Here is a 22,938-nt window from a genome sequence, read left to right on the forward strand (position 1 = left end):
TAGAGGGGTCAGGTGCCCCTTCTGTGAGCCTTACTCACATGAGGGATTATTAGTGGGCCTGTCAGTCTTGTGAGAGTCAAATATGGGTGGTCACAGTTGCTTTGATTTCAAGGTAGAAATGACCATAGCATTCTATAACAATGAGTGATCCCTCACCCCTCAGTCAGAACTCTCATGTCCAGGGAACCCCAGTGTAGGGAGCCGATTCCTGCATTATCCATTACAATAATGGTGCCTGAAGACACCAAGATGTAAATTACTTCACAGGCACTGGGTAATCTCCATTCCTTTGATCTCTGCCTATCCCGTGGCTCATTTGGCCTGAGGAGCTGAAGCCATTCATAGGGTAACACGTCCCAGGCGGCTGGCCAGCCTTTATAAGGGATGGTTTTCTTGGTTCAGTGTCTCCGCTCTGGTCTCAAGATGCATTAAAGCTTGTCTGCAGAAGGATCCGAGTGTCCTGCGTGTATTTCTTGCCGGCCGAGAAAATACAGCGCGCGGGACACCCCAGCAACAGAGATAAGGAAGTCTTCCTGCTATCTCAGGATGGTTGGAGTGTAGAGTGAGCATATTCCAACATCCATTTTCAGTGGGTCACAGAAGCCTAGTGGGGCCAAGTAACATAGAAAAACAGATCTCCTATATGCTGCCAAAGAGAAGAGAGGCTCCCCCACCCACAATATGGTACAGAGTATTAAATCTAGAGCCTTGTGCATGCTGGGCAAGTGTTCTTCCAACGAACAATTTCTCTTGTCTACAATAGTTTTTCAAAGTCAGTTTTTTTGTTTGTTTGTTTGTTTTGTTTTTTTAATTTGGTTGGTGTTTTATTTTGACACTTTGTGTAACTTTAAGCCCAGAAACTGCCTTCTGGGTTTATTCTAAGAGTCAGAATGGCTCTATTCCCAGAGGTCAAGTGTCTCTGTGGAGACTGAGCAGGTAAGGCAGTAGCAGAAGGAACTGGGTCTGACACTGGAGGACGGTGTGGGTGTTTCCAGAGGACCCAGAAATTTCAGCTTTAGAATACTGGCTTGGTAGATTGCATGCAGGGGACCAAGTTATTCTCCTCCTTGCTCCATGTCTTCTGATCACATTGGCTCTGAACTGGTCATGTGACTGGCTTTAGGCAACAGAATGTTAGCAGAAGAAAGGCAGGTGTGGATAACGTGGGCTTACCTTCTCGTTGTATGACTCTTGCTGGCATCAAGTGAAGAGGGGTAGGCATTGGTTATCTGGTGAAGCCTGACACCTGAGTGAGGCTGTCCTGTGTCTCCCAGTGTCAGTCAGTCCAGCAGCTGAACACGGAAGCACTAATGAACCCAGGTGAAGTCAGCAGAGTTGGCCCAGAGAGCAACATCCCCCTGGCTCACAGAATTTTGTGAGCCAGGTTTCAGGCTGGTACATTTGCTTTCCTAAGCCTATGCATGTGAGATGGTTTGCAATAGATAAAGAACTAACTTACAACACATTAGACTACATTTAAAGCTAAACAAAATAGACACAGTTCCTGGTGCCCTCTGGGGAATGAAGACTTCACAATGGGGACTCCCCTTCATTGTTTGTTATAGGGAAAGCATGAAGACAACGTAAAGATTCATCTAAAATTGACATGGTTAACAATGGTGGCTTTGCATACACTGGAAAATGAGAACACAACTGAAAAGGGTGGAATTGGAGCCACTCACAGGTCTACCAATCTTTGAAGGATACCACCAAATTCTGATCAACAGGGAATGCAAGTTTACTGTGTCGTTTCCCCCGACCCCCAACATCCTCCTGCAGAAAAGGAACACAGAACACAGGTGACTAGATACAGTGCAGTGAAGAAGACATCTTGGGGCAAAGGAAAAGAACAAAGAGTCCAGGCATGCTAAGCTTTGCTTTTGGGCGATATAAAGTGCACAGTGGGGGCAGTGAACAATTCCAATTGTAACATGGTGTGGGGCGTGGGGGAAGGGAGAACTGCAAAGCAATTAATGTCCTGATGGTATTGGTATACTTAGTGGCTAAGTGCCTTTAATCTCTTCAAAGGTGGTGCAAAAACTATAGCACTTACAAGTGTGCTCTAAGAGCAAAGGATGTTGTAAAATCCTTAATGGTATTAGAACAATGGGTGTGTGTTAAATGGAGGAAGCCAAGTGTTAAAGGGCTTTACAGGACAGTCACACCCCTGCCCATGAGGAACATTCAGGCTGTGATGGTGACCGGGGAAGATTTTTCCTCTTTTTATTCATTGCTAGTTTTCCAAAATGACACAACAGACATGTACTTTATGTTCACTGAGAAAATTTAATATAAGTTATGAGTTTTAAAATGTTACAAGACACACTCATGTACACACATGCTCTGCCTTATAGACACACACACACACACACACACACACACACACACACACACACAGAGAGAGAGAGAGAGAGAGAGAGAGAGAGAGATACAGAGATACAGAGATACAGAGATACACAGAGAGATAGGACATCACTTTGCTGCTTTTTGTGTCTCAAATGTCCTGCTGTCCCACTGTGCTCGTGCAGAATTTTCTCTGGGGCAGAAGGGTCTCTAAATCCACATGGATTCCTTGTGGGTTCCTTCTAGCCTCCTGGGGAGTGGACAGATGAGATCTAGCATCACCCTGCAGAGGTAAAGACAGGCAGTGATGTGGCTGCCTGGCTCTACTCGGAAGAGCTTCTGTAGGAAGTGAGCAGGGGCAACGAGTGGTCCTCATCATTTGGTAGTGGCATCACCCTGCTTACTAAGGGCAGTAAGCCAGAGCTCTAATGACTTCCTCCACAATCAGCCCTTCCCAGCCTCATTATTGACAGCAGAGAAGTGTCCCTGGGCGGGACAGACCCATTACAAAGGGTAGGAGGGGATTGCAGCTAGTCATCAGGCCTACACCAGCTAGCTGCAGCAGACCTAGCCCTGCTCACTCAGCCATAAGCAAGACTGAATGTGAAGAACAACAGCCAAAGTGACTCACTATTGGGACTCCCAGAGGGAAATGGCAAAGTAGTAAGAACAATGTTCAAAATGATAAGTAGTTTATTAAAGACTCTATTGATGAGCAGTCTATCAGTGGGTACAGTGGCATGGCCAAAAATAGGGATTTTATAAAATAACGAAGTATTGACTAGACCACAGGATGGAAAATCAGAGTGGGTGTGGCCAGTACACAATGTTTTGGGGATTGTATCTACTGAATGGTGAACTGTGGAACAGTTGGTCTTCTTGGTAAAGGGAGAGAGGGTACCAGATGTCTGAAAGGATGTCACCACACCACTGCCACCTTTCTGAGCATGTTTCATTTTCACCCACCTCCACATCTTTATTGGTTCATCCTTAGGCGGAGGGAGAGAAGCAGTCTACTTTTGTTCCCTTGAAAATTCTATAGATTTAAAAAACTGTGCTCTCCAGTCACTGTGAAGGACAAAGGAAACATCTACCTAACCTCTTTAACATATTCCCTTCTCCTCCCCTTTACATGTAGCTTAAGCTGAACTTGAATTCACTATGTAGACGAGGATGACATTGAACTTCTGATCCTCCTGCCTCCACCTTCTGGAGGGCTGAGATCATGGGTTTGCCCATCACACTGAATTAATGAGGTACTGGGATGGAATTTAGGACTTTGAGCATGCTGGACAAACATCCTACCCTACCAGCTGAGTGGCATCCACAGCCCCTATGGAAGCCTTTGTGTCTTTCTTTGAAAGCATCCTGCCTGCTTCTAGTTCATTCATGAAGAAGCAAACCACATTCTAGCTTAGTTAGCTTCCACAGGTCCTGCCCCATCTAAAGGAGGGGCGAACCACGCTTGCGTACGTGCTTCACAGGGGCTGCTGAGAGGCCCAGACAAGAACGCACAAGCCCTGAAAAGGAGCATTCTAGAAACCCTGCATGGTAAATTTTTATTTATTTGCTTTGAGACAGGATCTTGGTGATAACTGAAGCTGACCTGGAATGCTATGTAGTCATAGCCCAGGCTGGGCCTTGAAGTGATCATCCTGCCTCAGACAATTAAGAGCTGGGATTACAATTGTACACCTGTCTGACTAACACTGTGCTCTCAATGAAAGGCAGGACAACCCATGACACCCCCCTACCCTCCAGGAACCCAACACTTTCAGGCATTCAGGCCTCAAGGGTAACACTGAGGCCCCTTTGTCTCAGACCCAAATACCTTTAATAAATGGACAGAGATTTCTTATGCAATCTGTTAGGATGAAGGGCTTGAGTTCCCTTCCTGGCTTCTGCAGCAGCTTTGCTGTCTTACACTTAAGCCATTCATCCCGCCTGAAGAGCTACTCATTCCCACTATTTCACAGCTACTACCAAACTTGTTCCACTCCCACAGTTTTATACCCTCTGTCTGTGCAACAGAAGAAGGGGGAGGGCATACTTTCTCATGAAAGAGGCACATCTTATAACATAATTCACTTTTTATTATCATCCTCATTATGAAGCACTAAGTCCACAGTCCAGTTTCCAGGCAATGTAAAGACTTTGTATGTAGGACATCTGTGTGCAATGTGGTAGCATGGTCTCTTGTTTTCTTCTGGACTTCTGTTAAAAGGTAACCACACAGTTCAAAACTGCAGTTACTACAATGCAATCTTCAAGCAATTAAAGTCATTGGATTATCGAGCCAGGACAATCCAGATGTTCTCCTTCCACCTAAGGCTCACCGAAAAGGAAAAAAACAAAAAACAAAAACAAACCCAGAACAAAGCCACTTGCTGAGTGAAAGTCCGGTTCAGCCTGTGTGACTTGGGGGCCCACGACCCAACAAGTGGCAGGGGTAGGATCACTCCAGCATGTGCTGGAGCAGCGAGGGGTCTGCTTCCACAGCCTGGAGGCCCTTGTGCAAACTTAGGAAGGTGGCCTGCTTCCCATAGCGCTGGCGCCAGCGGACAAATGCTTCCACCACCTGTGACTGCACGTTGTGGGGATGGTTGGCCTTGCAGCGGTAGATGTCAGTCTGGGACAGTCCCAGAGACAGCACCATGGGCTCCCACTCGGGTCCTAGCTTCTGGGCCAGCTGGTTAATCTGCCGGTCTGACGGAGAGCTGTTGAGGATGTGCGAAGGGATTCCAGCCACCCAGTCACCTGATGAGGAAAGGACAGGAAGGTGAATGAGACAAGCAAGCATCTCAGACATGGAAGACGTGAGAATGGGGGTGGGGGCACACAAGCAAACACTCTTGGTCTTCCTGTACTGCTCGGTGTGGTGGATTGAACAGGGCCGTCTAGCATCTCTGGAAGTGTTCGCTGCAGAAGATCTGAGAAACGCTGCAGAGCAGAGAAACCCATGGATGACCACTTATTTCCTCCTCCTCGTGTACACACACAAACATGGATCATGCCCATGGACACTCTGTTTTGTCACGAAGCTTTTTTTTTTTTTTTCAATTCCCATCTCTTGTTGCAAGCCACACCAGGAACTCTGGCTGAAGGCTACTTCCCGCGGTACCAGCCTGAGGGCCAGCAGCGTGCTGCTCCAAGTATAAGCACTGCTCACCTTGAGGAGAGGCTCCAGCGTGGGGATGCTGGGAGGGGGTAGGGGTAGGAGGGTTGGGGAGTGGGATGGGGTGGTGTTCAAGGCCAAAGCAACAGCTCCTCTCTCTTGCACCAGAAGAAAGGTAGCAGGAGTCCAGAGTGGCCCCCAACTTTAAGAAACAAACCATAGAGGCAAGAGTTGATGGGAGAGGAAAGCAGAGGCCATCTGAGTGGTCTCGCCATCCCAGTCAAGTCCACCAGAGAACCACAGAGTCCGTGCTTCGGAGAGCCTGACATTGCACTTCCTAAACAGGATTCCAATCCCCCTGAGTCTGCCTCCTAAGAAGTGTGACTATGTGTGGCTGTAAATGTGCACAGCCCAACCATAGAAGTCGACCCTGGTGTGAGCCACAGAGCATAGAGGCTAAGCTAAGCCCAGGGCAAGAGAAAGCTCCACAAAGTGGTGGCCCAGCTCTTCCCAAGGACACTGCATGGGCAAAGGTGGAGGACATGAGGAGTGGATGGCAGCCAAGGGCAGAGTTTGGAAGGGACTCCAAGCATCCAAGGTGATGGCACTGGCTGCAGGATAGGCTCAGGCATCTGTGCCATGGTAACTGTATGACACTTGCTGGCCAGCTACATCACATCTTAGTGCCCTTCACTGTCACCAGCCCCTGCTTCGTTTTCCAGCTCAACAAAAAGGCAAAAGATCCTGCTAGAAGAGCAGTGGGTCCCACAGCCCTTGTCGCTGACTCCTCAACAGTCAACTGCCAAAACTCTAGGGCCGAGTTATGAAGACCCATTTGGTATTTGTCAGCTCTGAAATTAAGAAAGCACAAAGAGGCAATTGGAATAATGAAGATGCTACTGGTGTTCAATAAATCAACAGCAACGATTTTATTGATCTTATAAAAATATGAGCTCATTTAAAAAATTTCAAAACCCATGAAAATCGCAAAGAAGAAATCAAGTCATCCATTGTCCCCCCCCCCCTCGACCCCTCCTTACATACAGGGAGGATGGTTAGATCTCAGTGGCATTCAAAATGGCAGCAGAAGAGTTTCCCTCTACCAACTGCTTTTAGTTTTGTTTGAAGAGAGCAGGGTGGGGGAAGACAGAAACAGAAGTGAACCTAAATGTCCTTCCCTCCTCTCCTCTTCTTCCCTCCTCACACCACTTGATTTTGTTGCTTTTGTTACTTTTGTCAGGTGCTTAATATTTTCTGGTTTCTGAAGTGATAGTCGACATCCCATGCCCCACCCTAAGGGAAGGCAATAGGACAGTGCCTCCAGTGATCAACAGTGCCCTTTGCTATTTGTTGTGACTAGTTTCCAATTGTGACTCTTCTGTTCCTGTGTCTGTCATTTTGATTTGTGACAACTGATCAGTTTCCTCACAAGGTTACTTCTTAGGAAAGATGTTCATATTTACTGTGGTTTTAGAGTTCTTTGAGGTAAAGATTGCCTATTGTCTCATTAGAATAATGTCTTTATATTTAGAGAACCAATTATATTTATTTCTGTTATTTAACATACTACTTCTGATTATAAACATACCTTTATGTTATATATATAAATAATTTTATTCCCCTTGCATATTTACAAGTTTATAGACCTCGCTTCTATTTGGTGATTTGGACTGTAGCTTTGGAGAATTCTGATACCAACTTGGTTGTCCAACATTTTGTGTAGAATATTCATCCTTTAAAAGAAATGAAATACTGACAACATGGGACACTGTCCTAATCTTGAGGACACTGTGCTAAGTGAACACAGCTTCTCTGCAGAAAGACAAATACTGTGTGGTTCTGCTCACAGGAAGTAGCTAAGGTAGTCACATGTGACCACAGAGGCAGAAAGTAGATGGCAGCTGGGGGCAGGAGTGAGACGGGCATGTTGTTCATTGGATAAGGAATTTGATATATGTAAGATGAAAGGTTTCTAAAGACTGTGCCCACCTGGCACTTTTCGAAATTTTCTTTGTCTATTTGTTACTTTATCTGCTGCTGGTGATTTGGAGTCAAGGTTTATTTTTGCTTTTCCTTGCTTTTCCCTTCAGTTGATTGGATGTTGGGAAGAACCATCAGTGTCTAGGCTACACTCTGACATCTTTTTATCTCCAGGCCAACTCAGAATGCAACAGATGCTGTAAGCCAATTGTCTGGCATTAGGAACAGGCTGTGCTCTGATTCTTCTATACAGTCACAGTCATATGCCCTATGAATAGTGCCACATAATTGAGATGGCAGAATCCTGTGGAAACAGGCCAGAGCAAAGATGACTGACATATTTATACTACCTGCCCCAAACAAATCATGCCTTCTACCCAAATATACCTCTCTCTCCCTCCCTCCCTCCCTCCCTCTCTCCCTCCCTCCTCCTCCCTCCTCCCTCCCTCCTCCCTCCCTCCCTCCTTTCCTCCCTCCCTCCCTCCTCTCCCTCCCTCCTCCCCCCCTCCCTCCTTCCCTCTGCCCACCACCCCACCCCCACACAGTGTGCACAGCTTTGATGTCATCTGACCTCTAGCAGGAAAAGTTTCTTCCCTAGGCCTTTTAAGTTCATGACTTCTGCTCAGGCTGAAGTTACTAAAAAATGAGAATTCTAAGATTTAGTTTCTGAGGATAGAATGCATGAGATCAGGGTGTATGTGGGAGTATGAATTAATCCACTGTGACTAGATGGCCATTGTGCAGCACGCAAGATGGTCTTGGGTCACACTCTTACAGATGTTTTGCATGTTGGCAATCACATCTATTTTGACATGGTGGGAAAGTTATAAATGGCAGTTTGAGCCCCAGATTTCAAGGATTAATGTAGGTCTGCTTAAATTTTTAATAAAAAGTTTAAAAGGTAAGTAAATTTCAAAAACTGATACAAAATGATAAAATGGAAAAAAAAACAATTAAAAATACAAAGTAAGCCGGATGTTGGTGGTGAAAGCCTTTAATCCCAGCACTTGGGAGGCAGAGGCAGGCGGATCTTTGTGAGTTCCAGGCCATCCTGGTCTCCAGAGCAAATTCCAGGACAGGTTCCAAAACAAAGGTCTAGAAAAACCAAAATAACAAAACAAAACAAACAAACAAACGAAAAAAAACAAAGTAAATATAAGAAGAAAGACCCTGGGAGTAGCATGGGAGGCACAAACACAGCAAAACTGCACCAGTGGGACCCAAAGACCAAGGCTGGAAGCCCAGGTCTGTCCACAAGTGCACTCGGCCCTGCAGTGCACTACATCCGGCCTTCCCCCAGAGCCTCAAAGGCCCCTGCCATCTTCACTCTGCATCTTCCTAATTGCTAGACCTCACCTCACCACAGCACACAAGGTCATCTGCCCTGGGATGATGAGATTATCTGTGGTTATGAATGACCACAGGACTCTACTGAAGAATTCCTGTTCTAGTATTTAAGACCCTAAATGAGAATTCAACTCTATTTATATGGATTAAATGGTCTGCCTTTATGCAGATCCTAAATCTCTCTCTCTCTCTCTCTCTCTCTCTCTCTCTCTCTCTCTCTCTCTCTCTCTCTTTCTCTCTCTCTCTCCGTATGTATCTCTGTCTCTCTCTGTGTATGTGTCTCTGTCTCTCTGTCTCTGTCTCTCTCTGTCCTCTCTCTCTCTCTCTGAGACAGGGGCTGGCTTTGAACACCTGGCTTTAAAATCTCATTTTCAGTGAAGCTGAACTCATGTGTTTCAAAAGCAGCAACATACACATGCAAACCCACCTGCCACAACACAGCCAAGGATGAGGAAGCTCCTTCCCATACTGCTCCCTTCCTTATTCTCTCAGCCCTTCATCGTTTCACCTCTGTGGTCTCATGAGTGGACACCAATAGTGTCTCCTCTTTCCCAACTGTCTTCCCTTCTCTCACTCACACCTAGGAGCAGTTGTCCCATACTCCAAGCTAAAAGCCTCTGTGTAATTCCTATTGGTTTAGAACCATACATCACTTCCTGTTGGTTTAGAACCATACATCACTTCCTGTTGGTTTAGAACCATACATCACTTCCTGTTGGTTTAGAACCATACATCACTTCCTGTTGGTTTAGAACCATACATCACTTCCTGGGGCGTATATGAGGCAGCTGCCACCCATGGACTTATACACAGAGATCATGTCTTTCACTTCTATGCCCATCCTACCATTTTTAGCTCCTGACCAGGGGAAAAGAGAGCCTGATAGATTGGGTAGGGTAGTGCAGGCCTAGAATCCCAGTACTCATGATGCAGAGGAAGGGGACTCAGGAGTTCAAGATCATCTTTGGCTACACACTTTTTTTTTGAGGCCAGCCTGGACTACATGAGACTCTGTCACAAGAAAATACAAAAAGAAGAAAAACATGAAATGCAGTTTCCTGATTTTAATCATACCATTAAAGAAAAAGAGGCTCTCCACATAAGTCCCCAACTCACCATCTTTATTGGCAGCATATTTTTGTTTCATAAAGAAAGCCATCATTTCCCACAACCCCTAGGTCTTGGTAAGATACAGGTTTTTGGGATGAACCAGTTTATGTCTGGTTAACCTGTCGTTTCCACCCTGCATCCTCGGATGTGTGGCCACTTTAAATGGAACCCAAGATAGACTATAGGGTCCAGAAACAAAATTCAGAGGCTGATGACCATGGTTTGAAGAAGCGGCATGGCAGCCATGGAACAACGGCTAGAAGATTTGGCAGAATCAGAGCCAGTAATCTAACGCATCAGGAAGCCTTTTGAATCTTAAAGCCTTTTCATTTTAATTTCAGCTATTTTGTGATATGACAGAAGATGCTGTGAGCAGAAATGACCTCTTTATGGTGGCGACTCAGTTGGATATGGTGAGTTCTCTAAAGTGCGTGCACACACACACACACACTTTGCTGGAGAGTCTGACAACATACCAGTCACCCCAACTCACTGTGGTTATGAGACATTGCTACTGGTTTAAAATGTTATGAAAAAGTAGAACTTATTATAGGTTTGTAATAATTTTCAGCATCTGACTATTATTTCAACACATTGATGGACTAAAAAGAAAAGTCATTATCTCAATAATGTGAAAAGTACATTTGGTAAAGATACCTGGCTATAATTTTAAAGGTTATTTCTGTAAAAATTCTGAATTTAAGCAAATTTCTTGCCTTGATAAAACCTGAAAATTACTTCAGCAAACTTTTTTTTTTTTTTGATAGAGAACCTTCAAATGTATTCCCTTTAAGAATGGAAGCAAGGACAGGCGTTGGTGGTGCAGGCCTTTAATCCCAGCACTCAGGAAGCAGAGGCAGGTGTATCTCTGTGAGTTCGAGGCCAGCCTGGTCTCCAGAGTGAGTGCTAAGATAGGCTCCAAAGCTACAAAGAGAAACCTGTCTCAAAAAACAAAACAAAACAAAACAAAACAAAAAAGGAATGGAAGCAAGAAGGCAGGAACAAGACCAATGTAGTTACACTAGAATGTACAAGGAACCCCTGAAAACCACCAGGAAAGATAGGCACCTCCACCAGAAAGCTGACTCAAATTAGGGGATCCACAAAAGCAAGCACATGACAAGGTTCTAAAACACAGAATTTATAGAAACAGAAAAATGGAAACAACAATGATAAATCATTTTATTTGTAGAGAAACCTAGACACTACCAGGTTTGTGTGGACAGCAAGCTGGCAGTGCTGGAGGAACTGGATATACTTTGGAATACTGGTTTCAATTCGATGTAGCAAGAACTCTAAAACCCATCTACAGGGTGATGAGTGAAGCTGTCTGTGAAGCTGTCTGTATGATGTTTCATTATTTGTGCCAGTAAACACATCTTGCAACTCAGCCATCCCTTTCAGAAGATATACATATAATATTACATATAAAATACATATATACCCATCTCAAATATATTCTCAAGCATATTCACCAGGGTGATGCACACATTTATAAATCACACAGGCAATGTGGTTGGATGTAGTTCACCACTGGGAAGATTAAGAGGAAGGACACATGGGCACACCAGCAAGGATGGATGGAGATGGTATAGCACCAAAGAAAGACCCATGAAAAGGCAAATTAAAAACAATGTCCAAATGCCACTGACAAATGACAAAATAACTCAAACAAGTAAAAGAATATGTATTAGAAAAATATAGTTATCTATGGGGGAGAAGGAGAGAGAACAGAAATGAGGAGCAATGAAAGACAAGGAAGCTTCACAGAGCAGTAGATGGGATGCAGTGTAGCATACAGAAGTGGATGAGTGTGGAGAACAGGAAGAGAAGAAGGAAGAGAGGGGGAGGAGGAAGGGCAGACTAGGAGGACCCACACCATCAAGCAGTCCTCTTATGTCACTCCTGGCAATGACCATGTGGGATGTTATCTGTGGTTGGTGGGCTGGGTTGGGGACGTTCCAGCTGGCAAGCTAGCCTAGTGCTTATTTCTAAGGATCTGTGTGAACTCCAGTTCTAGACTGCAAAGACTGCAGAAACATCCTTTTGGCTAAGGAAGAGGAAAGGCAAGCACCTCGACATGCAAACCTTCACTCTGACAGACAATCACAAAGAACACCCCGTGCTCCCAGAGAGGCCCAGGAGTCAGCTATTTGATCTTCCTGAAGCCAATTTCCAGGACGATGATGTGACAGCCCTCTCCAAAGATGAAGGCCATGCTGCAAAACACAAATACGCCCTACTTATCGTGATGGGAAATTTGATTTGACTGCCAATGTAGGAAGGTCAACAACAGGACTGTCAGCAATAATTGAATTCTCAGTGAATTAACCAGGCAGGAGGTGGGGGGGGGGGCAGCCTCTGGGCCTGGGATTAGCAGGCCTAGGCTGTCTTTAAAGTTGAGCCTTCCAACAGGTGACCAGGTAGCTTGGGCTAAGTCACTTAGCATTCCTCAGACTGATCATGTGTAAAAGATGAAACCAGATGGTGCCCAAGGCTTCATTAGGTGTGATGTGGTACTATCTCCCAGAAGCCATTCAATTTTTCCTTCAGACCTGTGATTTTTGAGTTCTCATTAAATCAACCACTGATCATTTAGTGCTATATCCCTTTACATTTCTGTTAAAACAGAAACATGCCTGCAGGCTTTGGAGAATGAATTTTAGTTAATGAGCCCCCATACCTTCTGAAGAAGAAAAAACAGTGAGGAGAATATTTGGTACAATAGTTTGGATTTTTTTTTTTTTTTTCAAAACTGTATAAAACATTTTAGAAGTTCTTGTGAAGCCATTTCTTCCTCAGCCTCACGGGGACACAGTTGCAGTTGTTTGTTGTTTATCCTTCCTTGAGCTCTGTCCTTGGACCACAGGTTTACCATAGCTGTCCCTTGTGGGGGACACATCTGCGGTCAAGTGTGACTTCTCATCAAGCTATACTACCTGCACAGATCTCAGGTTCAATTCCTACTTACTCTGTGATTCCTTTGTCTACCTGTGACCTTCTAACCTCTTGTTCACTATCTGTGTGTTCCTGCTCTTCCCCCCCTCCCTGGCCCTAATGTCCCTGACACTGTCACCGCCTCATCAGTAGGGAGCTCTGTTCATTCGCCCACTGATACACCCAGATACCCACAGCAAGGCTTTTCGTAAAGCAGTCTCTCCCTTGATGTTCAGGATGAAGGAGTGAACACAAAGAGTGATTTACCTTAATTACAACACTCTTAGCTCCGCTCTCTATTGTACAGCTACAGTGTTGCTGAGCGCCCTACACGCATGTACTTAGCCAATAAATAAATAAATAAATAAATAAATAGTCTGTCGAGTACTCAAGAAGGAGAGAAATGAACAGCAACACTAGTTCCACCACAGAAACAACTAGAAAAATACGAAGCCCATGCAGAAAGTTCTTTACCCACCTCTTAGCTTTACAAGGAGAAATAAATAGCATTTAAAATTTTTAAAAAGTTTACTCAAAATTCAGAATTATTTCTCAATTTTCTTTTTTTTTCTTCTGGGTACGATGGCTGGTTTTATGCCATCTTGACACAAGCTTAAGACAGCTTAGAAAAGGGAGTCTCTTAGACATAGAGCAAAGCATTATCAGCCTACAATCCATACTGCCAGAGAAGCTAGGAAACAAGGAAGACCCTAAGAGAGACATACATGGTTCTCCAGAGAAGGGGAAAGGGACAAGATCCCCTGAGCAAATTGGGAGCCTGGGGGGAGGGGAGAGGGAGCTAGGAGAATGAGAAGGGGAGAAGAGGAGGGGTGAGGACATGAGGGAGCAAGAAGCAGGAAGGTTGAGTCGGAGGGGGGGAGGGAGGGGGGAAGAATAGAGGAGAGCAAGATAAGAGATACCATAATAGAGGACGCCATTATAGGTTTAAAGAGAAACCAGGAACTAGGGAAATGTTTGGAGATTTACAAGGATGATACCAACTAACAATCTAAGCAACAGAGGAGAGGCTACCTTAAATGCCCTCCCCTGATAATGATGACTGATTTATATGCCATCCTATAGCCTTCATCCAGCAGCTTGTGGAAGTAGAAGCAGACACCCAAAGCTGAACACTGAACTGAACTGGAATCCAGTTGCAAAGAAGGAGGAGTGATAAGCAAACGGGTCAAGACCAGGCTGGTGAAACCCACAGAAACAGCTGACCTGAACAAGGGGGAGATCTTGGTCCCCAGACTGATAGCTGGGAAACCAGCATGGGACTGATCCAGACCCCATAAACGTGGGTATCAGTGAGGAGGCCTTGGAAATCTATGGGACCTCTTGTAGTAGATCAGTACTTATTCCTAGCATAGGAATGGACTTTGGGAGCCCATTTCACATAGAGGGATACTCCCTCAGCCTAGACACAGGGGGGAGGGCCTAAGCCCTATCCCAAAAGATATGACAGACTCTGAAGACTCCCCCATGGAAGGCCTCACTCTCCCTGGCGAGCAGAAATGGTATAGGATAGGTAAGGTGTTAGTGGGGGCCAGGGGAGGAGGGGTGGGAGAAGGAACTGGGATTGACATGTAAAACAATCTTGTTTCTAATTTAAATTTTAAAAAAGGAAAAAAGAAAAGGGAGTCTCAATTGAGAAATACAAAACAAAAACAAAATCACACGTGCGCGCACACACACACAAAGCCTCTATAAGGCTGGGCTGTGGGCAAGCCTGTAGGGCATTTTCTTACTTAGTGATTGATGGGGAGGGGTGCAGCTCATTGTGGGTGGGGCCATCCCTGGGCTGGTGGTCCTGGGTTATATAATAAAGCAGGATGGGCAAGCCATGAGGAACAAGCCAGTAAGCAGCTCCCCTTCATGGCCTCTACATCAGCTCCTGCTTCCAGGTTCCTGCCTGTTTGAGTTCCTGACTGCCTTGGTGATGAACAGGGATGTGGAAGTGTAAGCCAGATAAGCCCTTTCCTCCTCAACTTGTTTTGGGGCATGGCGCTTCAACACAACAATAGAAACCCTAACTAAGACACTGGATAAGTTTGAAAAAGTTAAATATAATGATTTTTTAAACTTTAAAAATAGCATGTATCATATATTTCTACTTTTCTAGCCCACTTCTATATCTCCCATGGTCTGAAAACTACATCTCCTGTAGTCTGTAACTATAGTTCCTGCAGGTTGTAACTAGAGCTCCTATAGTCTATAACTATATCTTCCATAGTCTGAAACTACAGTTCCTATAGTCTGTAGTTACATTTCCTGTAGTCTGTAACTACATCTCCTATAATCTGTAACTACATCTCCTATAGTCTGTAACTACAGCTTCTATAGCCTATAACTACAGCTCCTCCTGTAGTCTTTAACTATATCTCCTGCAGTTTGTTGCTACAACTCCTGTAGTCTGAAGCTATGTCTCCTGTAGTCTGTAGCTATGTCTCCTGCAGTCTGTAGCTACAGCTCCTGACTGTTCTTCTATTAAAAACACCCCCTTCTCTTTATCCATCCATCCATCCATCATCCATATTTCCATGCTTAGATAGATGTTCCCTTAATGATGATGATCTTTGTGAGGTTTTCTTCTTTTACTTTTAGATGTGGCTTGGACTCCTCCAAAGCATATGCAGAATTTTTATGATAAAGCCACAAGAAACTGAATGAATGAGAAACAACAGCTGGTCTTCTAGCATTCAGCCTTGAGACCACTGGGTGCTAAAAAAGACAAACACATTTTTATATTACTCTAGAGAAGGGAGGAGAGTGAAATGGAGAAACTGGTCATGATCACTACATGCTGCTCAAAGTAGCAACCAGGAAGACGCTGAGTCTGGCACTTGTGCTTGGACATTTGGCAAGAACCACAGACACTTTAGGCCAGACAGGATGACTGAACTGGATACACAAATGACGTACACTTCTGTTTTTGTTTTTGTTTTTAAATAATAAAAAAGCTTCATTCCAAATAATTACTGCTATAGATCTGGCAACCCAACTCAGCCCCATCAAATGTGCATCGGCTTCCAGGTTAACTGAGCTGGTTTTAATTTCTTTAAAAAACATGAGCATTATAATACAAAAGTAAAATCTAAAAACTGTAAAAGGAAAAACAATGACTTCTAATCAGGCTATCTTAGCACTAGGCACAAACATGATAGCACTGAGGGCTCATAATACTTCTGGGAGACCAAGAAAAATATAAGTTTTTATCTTTCATAGTTAGTGGAAAAATAAACTTTGGGTGAGCGAACATATTTGAGTAAATAGCACCACTATGGTTACCTTTATATCTACTATTATAAGCTGATTTTTATACTATTTTAGGAAGCGGGGCCCATAAAGATAAAAACACCTACAGCTCAAGAGATCCAGTGTGAACCTGAATCTACTACTGCTAAGTCACAGACCCAGTGGCAGAACTGCGTGGTTCTTTAAAATACATTTGAAACTTAAAGACAGAGCATAGTTGCTGAGTTCCGAAGTGTCTGTCATGTCCCTAGAATGCAGAGGTGACCAACAGACATTTTAAATTCTCGAATCCAAGGGCTGGCTGGTTTGAAGGCAATGGTTACTCAACTCTTCATAATGTCCAGATGGCTCCTTCCCAGATTTGCAGAAGAAATTTTTTTTTTTTAAAGATTCCTTATGTGGAAGTTATACCATCTGGACACACAGATCTGAATTGTTCCCTTTTTTCAAAATAAAGAAATTATTATTTCACATTAGTGACTACTCTCCCAATTCTAAAAACTCCTTTGGCCTTATTTTAATCTTCCAAATGAAACACATAAACTTGTAGACTGATATCCAAGCTAAAGAAAAGGAGCTGGCCCCATAGCCCTGGATATGATCTCTATTATTGAGTGTTAGAGCAATGACAATTAGAGAGCTGGATTGAGAAACCACGATCTCACTATCACTCCAGTGGATTGACATTTTCCCTATTAGTCTTTAGCCTCCTAAAGGAAAGGTAAGACCATGCACGAGTCATGCTGAGAACACTGTTAACTTCAGATATCAAAGCCCACCTCCTTGATGGAGCTTATCTAGACTGGCTGACAGTAGTAGGTGGGGTATGAAGGTCAGGCAAATTGCCAACACCTTCAGCAGTGTGACAACACCAATCCTACAAGCAAAATGTTCAGTTTTCCTACCAGCAAGCCTGAGAGGGAGAAAGAAGGCAGTTCCCCACCTCTTTCATTCTTTCTGAGACAGGGTCTTACATAACATAGGCCATTCAGCTTCCAACCCAGTGACAACTGCATGTTACAGGGACAGAAGGTGAGCAAAGCCTGAGTGCCCTGACACACAAGACCTTGGGCAGAGGCATGTGGCATATGCTACAGTTAGCTAAATGGTCTAGGGTAACAGGGCCACATCTCTCTTGTTCACAGCACTGTCCTGCACAGTATCTGGTAGTTAGCAGCTCCTACAAATATATTTTAAGAATTTAGTTAGAAAGAAAGAAGGGAGGGAAGAAGGGAAAGAAGGAGGGGAGGAAAGGAGGGAGGGAGGGAGGGTGGCAGGAAGGAAGGAAGGAAGGAAGGAAGGAAGGAAGGAAGGAAAAAAGAAAGAAACTAATTAACTAGCTAATTAACAGACTGACTAATACTTCTGGGGCAGTTGCAATAGATTCAGGAGTTGCAGTCCTCAAGTCTCATATGAAGTATAGCTAGCCTGATAAGTTGTAGTTCATGCTGCCATGCAGCAGGGCAAAGCAAACTGGAGAATGCCACTTGGCTGTGGAATTCTGTGATTCTTGATAAGTTTGCACTTTTCTAGGCTTTGCAGCATTGCAATTTTGTGAGTAAAATTACTTCAGTGACATTTTTGTCACTAATGGGTACATATCTTACTTCACATAAAATGCAAGGACAACATACATTAATCATGCAAATTCTCACAGAGGCCAGGCATGCTTGAGGCACTAATGACAGACCATCAGGCAAATCGAGCTGATTCTGAAAATTGTTTAGGGATTGTCTCAAGCATCCTTGGCTTGAACATTACTGTTTAGTCAAACTCATGTATCACAGTGAAGTTGAAATAGGAGAACTGAAGTCACTTGCTACTCCAGCCATTAGTTTGGCCATGGTGCCTTGTGCTGTTGCCTGTCCTAACAGGTACCACCTATGCCTATGACAGCAGCAGCCCCAGGCACAATCCTGGTACACATTCTGCAGGATCCCAGAATAACTCATATGCAACACAGTGATTAATGTTGTTAATTCCTTTAATAGCCATGAAGATGTGAATTTCTCCTAACCTTCTCTCTCTATCTGTCTGTCTCTCTCTGTCTCTGTCTCTGTCTCTCTCTGTCTCTCTGTCTCTCTCTCTCTCTCTATATATATATATATATGTATGTGTGTGTATAATATACATACAACATATATATTAGACATATATATACATACATATACACACATACACACATGTTTTGTTTTGTTGAGACAGGGTTTCTATGTGTAGCCCTCACAGTCCTTGGAACTCGCTCTATAGAAATGGCTGGCCTCAAACTAAAAGATCTGCCTGCCTCTACCTCCCAAGTGCTGGGATTAAGGCATGAATTACCACTGGCCCTTTTATGTTTTTAACCAAGAGTTTATGTTGAAAGATATGGATGTATTAGAAGCATGAGCATATATGTGAGAAACTGAAAGAAGAGTTTAATAGAACAAAGCAACCACCTTCACAATACATTACCCTGTTTTATTCTAATCTCAGTTAAGAACCACGAAATTGATTCTGTATCCTAGTAATTGACAGCAGGCAGAGGTTTGCCTAGCACTGCTCTGGTGTATATTTGGGGATGGGGATGGGGAGGGGCACTTCCTACCCTCATCAGTCATCAGCTAACACCATCTCCTCAATGAAGCCCTCTGGGACTCCTCCAAGCATAACCAGCCATTCTCTTCTGAGGGGGCAGAGTTGGGAGAGAGGGGGAGGTGCCACCGGATGCTTTTCTATGCCAAACCTGAGACTCCCACTGGAGCAGGAGTCCAAGGGTCCAGGAGAGGAATGGCCCAAATCTTTCTGGCACACAGCGAGTGCTCAATAAGCAATTGCTTAGTCTTACTGCAGCTTGATATGCAACATTTTGTAGATGCTCATGGGAGACCTGCCCTTTCCTAAACAGAAACAGAGAAGTGGATTGGGGGGTGAGGGAGAGGGACTTGGAGGAGAGGAGGGAGGGGAAACTTCGTCCAGGACCTAAAATAAATAAATAGACAAATAAATCTGTTTTAGAAAAAAAGGAAGAAACCCTTTAAGGAGCTGGTGAAAGAAAGAACTGATCCTGCACTCACAGAAAAAGAGCCCATCCATTGGAGGCTGCACTTCAGGGGTCAAGGGACTCAGTCTGGCCACATATGGTGTTCTGTTTGGCTTATGCAGTTCAATTGCAGAGCATGTGATAGGAAGCTCCAGAAAATCCAGTATTTGTGGCTTTGCTTGTCAGCTCCCTTATGTCATCATCTGCATGCTGGCTGCCTCCCTTCCCCCAACATGTGATAGCTCAGCTCTGGGTTTCCCAAGCCAGCTGACCTGCAAGTGGTGTGTGTGTGTGTGTGTTTGTGTGTGTGTGTGTGTGTACACGTGCATGCAGGTGGTGTGCATGCAGGTGGTGTGCATGCATGCATGCGTCCATGCATTGTCTTCAAGAAATAATGGGGGAAATCCCATATGTCATCAGTGCCAATGTTTGCCTGGAGTAGCCACTCAGAGAGAATACCATGCAGCCCCTCTGGGTGTATGTGTAGCACCACATGCCCTCTGTTCAACCCCCAGCTCTATAACATAAGGTCCTAGGGAAAGAGACCTGAGTTGTCTTTACTTCCTCTCTGGGATAACATGGATAACAGGCGAAATACAGGAAATAAAGGCTGAATCAGAAGATCTTGTTTCTTGTAACCTTTGGCCTCAAATAACATCATTTTGCATAAATGGGCTTTCAGTAAACTTGGAAGTAACAGTGTGGAAAATGTTTCAAATGTTAGATTAGTCTCAAAGGCCAGTTGATATAAAAAAAAATGTGTTTCCTTACCATGGACACAACTTCTTAGAAACCCAACTGCTCCCAATCAAAACCTCATCAGATCTTAAAGGCGGAGGCTGAATAAGCTGATTTTAAAACACACAAGGAAATGTGAAAAATCAACTGGCCAAATATAATTTTGAAAAAGTATAGTTGGACAAATCACCTAATTTCAAGTCTTTATACTAAAGCTATACAATTGAGACAGTAGATATTAAAAGACAGACAATAACCAATGGAGTAAACTGAAGCCCAGAAACTGATCCACTCAAAAGCACAAATGCAATTCAGGGGCAAAGGAATGGTGTTTTCAACAAATGATGTGGAAATAATTGGTTGTACACACACACACACACACACACACACACACACACACACACACACACACACACACGAACTCCAACTCACTCCTCATGATGTGCACAACAAACTCAAATGGAAACCTAAAACTGCAACTTCTAAAAGAAAACCTAGGTAACTCAGCTCCGCTAGTGCAGTTGGTGGTTTGAGTGAGAACGGCTCCCATAGGTTCATATTTTTGAATACTTGGTCCTAGTGGTGGAAGTGTTTGGGAAGGATTAGGAGGTGTGGCCTTGTTGGAGAAGGTGGGTCACTCGGAATAGGTTTTGAGATTTCAAAAGCCCTTGCCATTCCTCTATTCCTAATTAGATCTCTCCCTCCCTCTCCTCCCCTCCTCATCCTCCCCCGTTTCCCTCCCCAACACCTCTCTGACTCATGCTTGTGGACCAGGATGGCAGCAGGCAGACAGGCCTGGTGCTGTGGCAGTAACTGAGAGCTACATCCTGGTCCACAGATGCCAAAGCATGTTAGTCTAAATTTAGAATCTGTTTTGAAAGATAAGACACCGCAGGAGCTGGAGATGCAGCCCAGATACAGGAAGCTTGCTCGTATGCAAGGTCTCAGCCTATCCCAAGCACCAGAGGAACAAAGGGACAGCACAAGGCAAGCCACAGGTGGGAGGAAATATCTGCAAATCATCCCTTTCTATATTCACACCTCACAATCAATTTCTGTGCAACATGCACCGACAGTTCTCACAGCTTAGTACAAAAACAACTCCATATTTGGTTGTATGTTTTGTCTGCTTTATTATTTTTTAATTGAAATAGAATTACATCGTTTTCTCCCCCTACTTTCCTCCCTCCAGGTCGTCAAGGTTACCTTCCCTTGAACTCCTCCCACATCTCCCCATTCTTTGTTGACAGCCTCTCTTTCTTTGATTATACTCGTTGCATACGTGTGTGTATGTGTGAATGCACAAATGTACATAAATAAAATCTGCAGAGCCCACTTTTGCTGTTTGTGTGTATAGGGCTTCAGAGCTGACCACTCTTGCATTGGACAACTAGTAAGAGGGCTCACCCCAGGGAGAGGCTAACTCTCCTCCCAGCAGGAATTAGTTGCCTGTTGTTCTTCGTCTAGGGGTGGGATCCTGTGACATTTTCCCTCCCCCCCCCATTAGCACATCTATTGATATTGCCATTGTTCCATCTTATTTCTGCAGCTATTTCTAGGAGAGACTGCTTCACAGTGGATTTCCTGTTATTCTGGCTCTTATAATCTTCCCTACCCCCTCTTCCTTGACATTCCCTGAGGCACAGATGCAGGAGCTATGATAGAGATACATCTGTTGGGGCTGAGCACCCCATGGCCTATTGATCCCTACACTGTGTCCATTTGTGGTTTTCTGTGATGGTTTCCATTTGCTTCTTTGATGAAGGGTGGTAGTCACACTTATCTGGAGATGCAAGGATAAGATTTAGAGTACAGTAAGGAAGTATGCCGGTCTAGCAAAGTGGCAGTAGTAGATTCCTTTCAAAGATCCATGGCCTTACTGAGAAATTAGGTATGTTTCTAATACCAGGCATGATTTCCCTCCTGCAGAGTGGGCCATAAGTCCAATTAAACTACTGTTGGTTGTCACTGACAGGTGAGCACCACTATTGCACCTTTATGCATATTGCGCCATGCTGGTTATTGTAATGATCCAAAGGTGCTGGAGCTGGGTAGGACTGCTCAATTGTTCCCCTTTCTTGGCAGCTTGCATAGTATTTTCTGGAACCATGGAAAATTGACGGAAAGAAAGAGGTTTTCAGGTCAGATCCAGCTTGAGTCATGTGTCCTAAGTATATGGTGTGAAACACCCCATTTTAAAAGTGAACAAAAGTTTAGACCAGATACTTCAGCGAAGAAGATACAGGGTGGAAAACAGACACATGAAAAGCCATTGTGCATCAGTCACTAGGGAAATGCAAACTAAAACTACAGTTGAATACCATTCAACTCAGATGAATATTCAACTCAGAGTGAATGTGGCTGCCAGGAAAAGCAAAAATATTGCAAGATGCTGTTTGCATGAGGGTCACACTCACAGAGGGGGAGTCATGTTTGCCTAGATAGGGGACAGGAAATGGAATGTCTTTGTCAGGTACAGTCTCAGCTATATAAGATGAATAGGTTCTTCACATCTGTCGTACTGCAGTGTGTCTACTTAATGATGACAAATTGTGTTGTTTCATGTTGTGTTTACAGTACAATGGGAAAAAAGTTGAAATTAAGAACTCTATACATGGTTGGCAGGGTCATGGAGCAACTGAATTCTTACCTGCTGCTGGGGGATCATCAAATGGCAATGTTACTCTGAAAACAGCCTGGCAGGTTTATTTTGTTTGTTTTTGTTTTTTTAAATAAGTTAAATATATACTGAGCCTTTGTTCTTCCAATTGCACTTCTAGTTATCTACCACAGAGAAAGGTAACATCTATTCACACAGTGACCTGCACACAGGTGCTCCCAGAAGCTTCATTCATAATAGTTGCAGCATGATTTACAATTCTCTCAATGTGTGAATGAGCAAACAATGTGTGGTATATCTTTCCAGTGGAATATGGCTGTCTAATAAAATGAATGAAATACTATACATACTTCAACCTGAATAAGTCTAAAAATAATTATGTTAGGTAAAAGAAGCCAGAAAAGAGAGAAAGACGTTGGCGGCGTGGGGGGGGGGGGGAGAAGGGACTATAGGACTCCGTATATGTGA

The 22,938-nt window shown here is 44.0% G+C and overlaps 1 protein-coding gene across 7 annotated transcripts in view; it reads right to left on the reverse strand.

Moving 5' to 3' along the window:
* Positions 1-3,018: 3,018 nt before the first annotated feature.
* The window catches only part of Cradd (CASP2 and RIPK1 domain containing adaptor with death domain), a 259,171-nt gene continuing 239,251 nt past the window's right edge, over positions 3,019-22,938 (reverse strand). For all 7 annotated transcript variants that reach the window (XM_027392661.2, XM_027392659.2, XM_027392660.2 and 4 more), the window contains one exon: positions 3,019-5,100. In XM_027392661.2, the coding sequence (XP_027248462.1) occupies positions 4,799-5,100 (302 nt within the window). In that variant the 3' untranslated portion in view covers positions 3,019-4,798. The remainder of the gene's footprint in view (positions 5,101-22,938) is intronic.

The sequence above is a fragment of the Cricetulus griseus genome (genome assembly GCF_003668045.3).
Source record: "Cricetulus griseus strain 17A/GY chromosome 1 unlocalized genomic scaffold, alternate assembly CriGri-PICRH-1.0 chr1_0, whole genome shotgun sequence".
Lineage (NCBI taxonomy): Eukaryota > Metazoa > Chordata > Mammalia > Rodentia > Cricetidae > Cricetulus > Cricetulus griseus.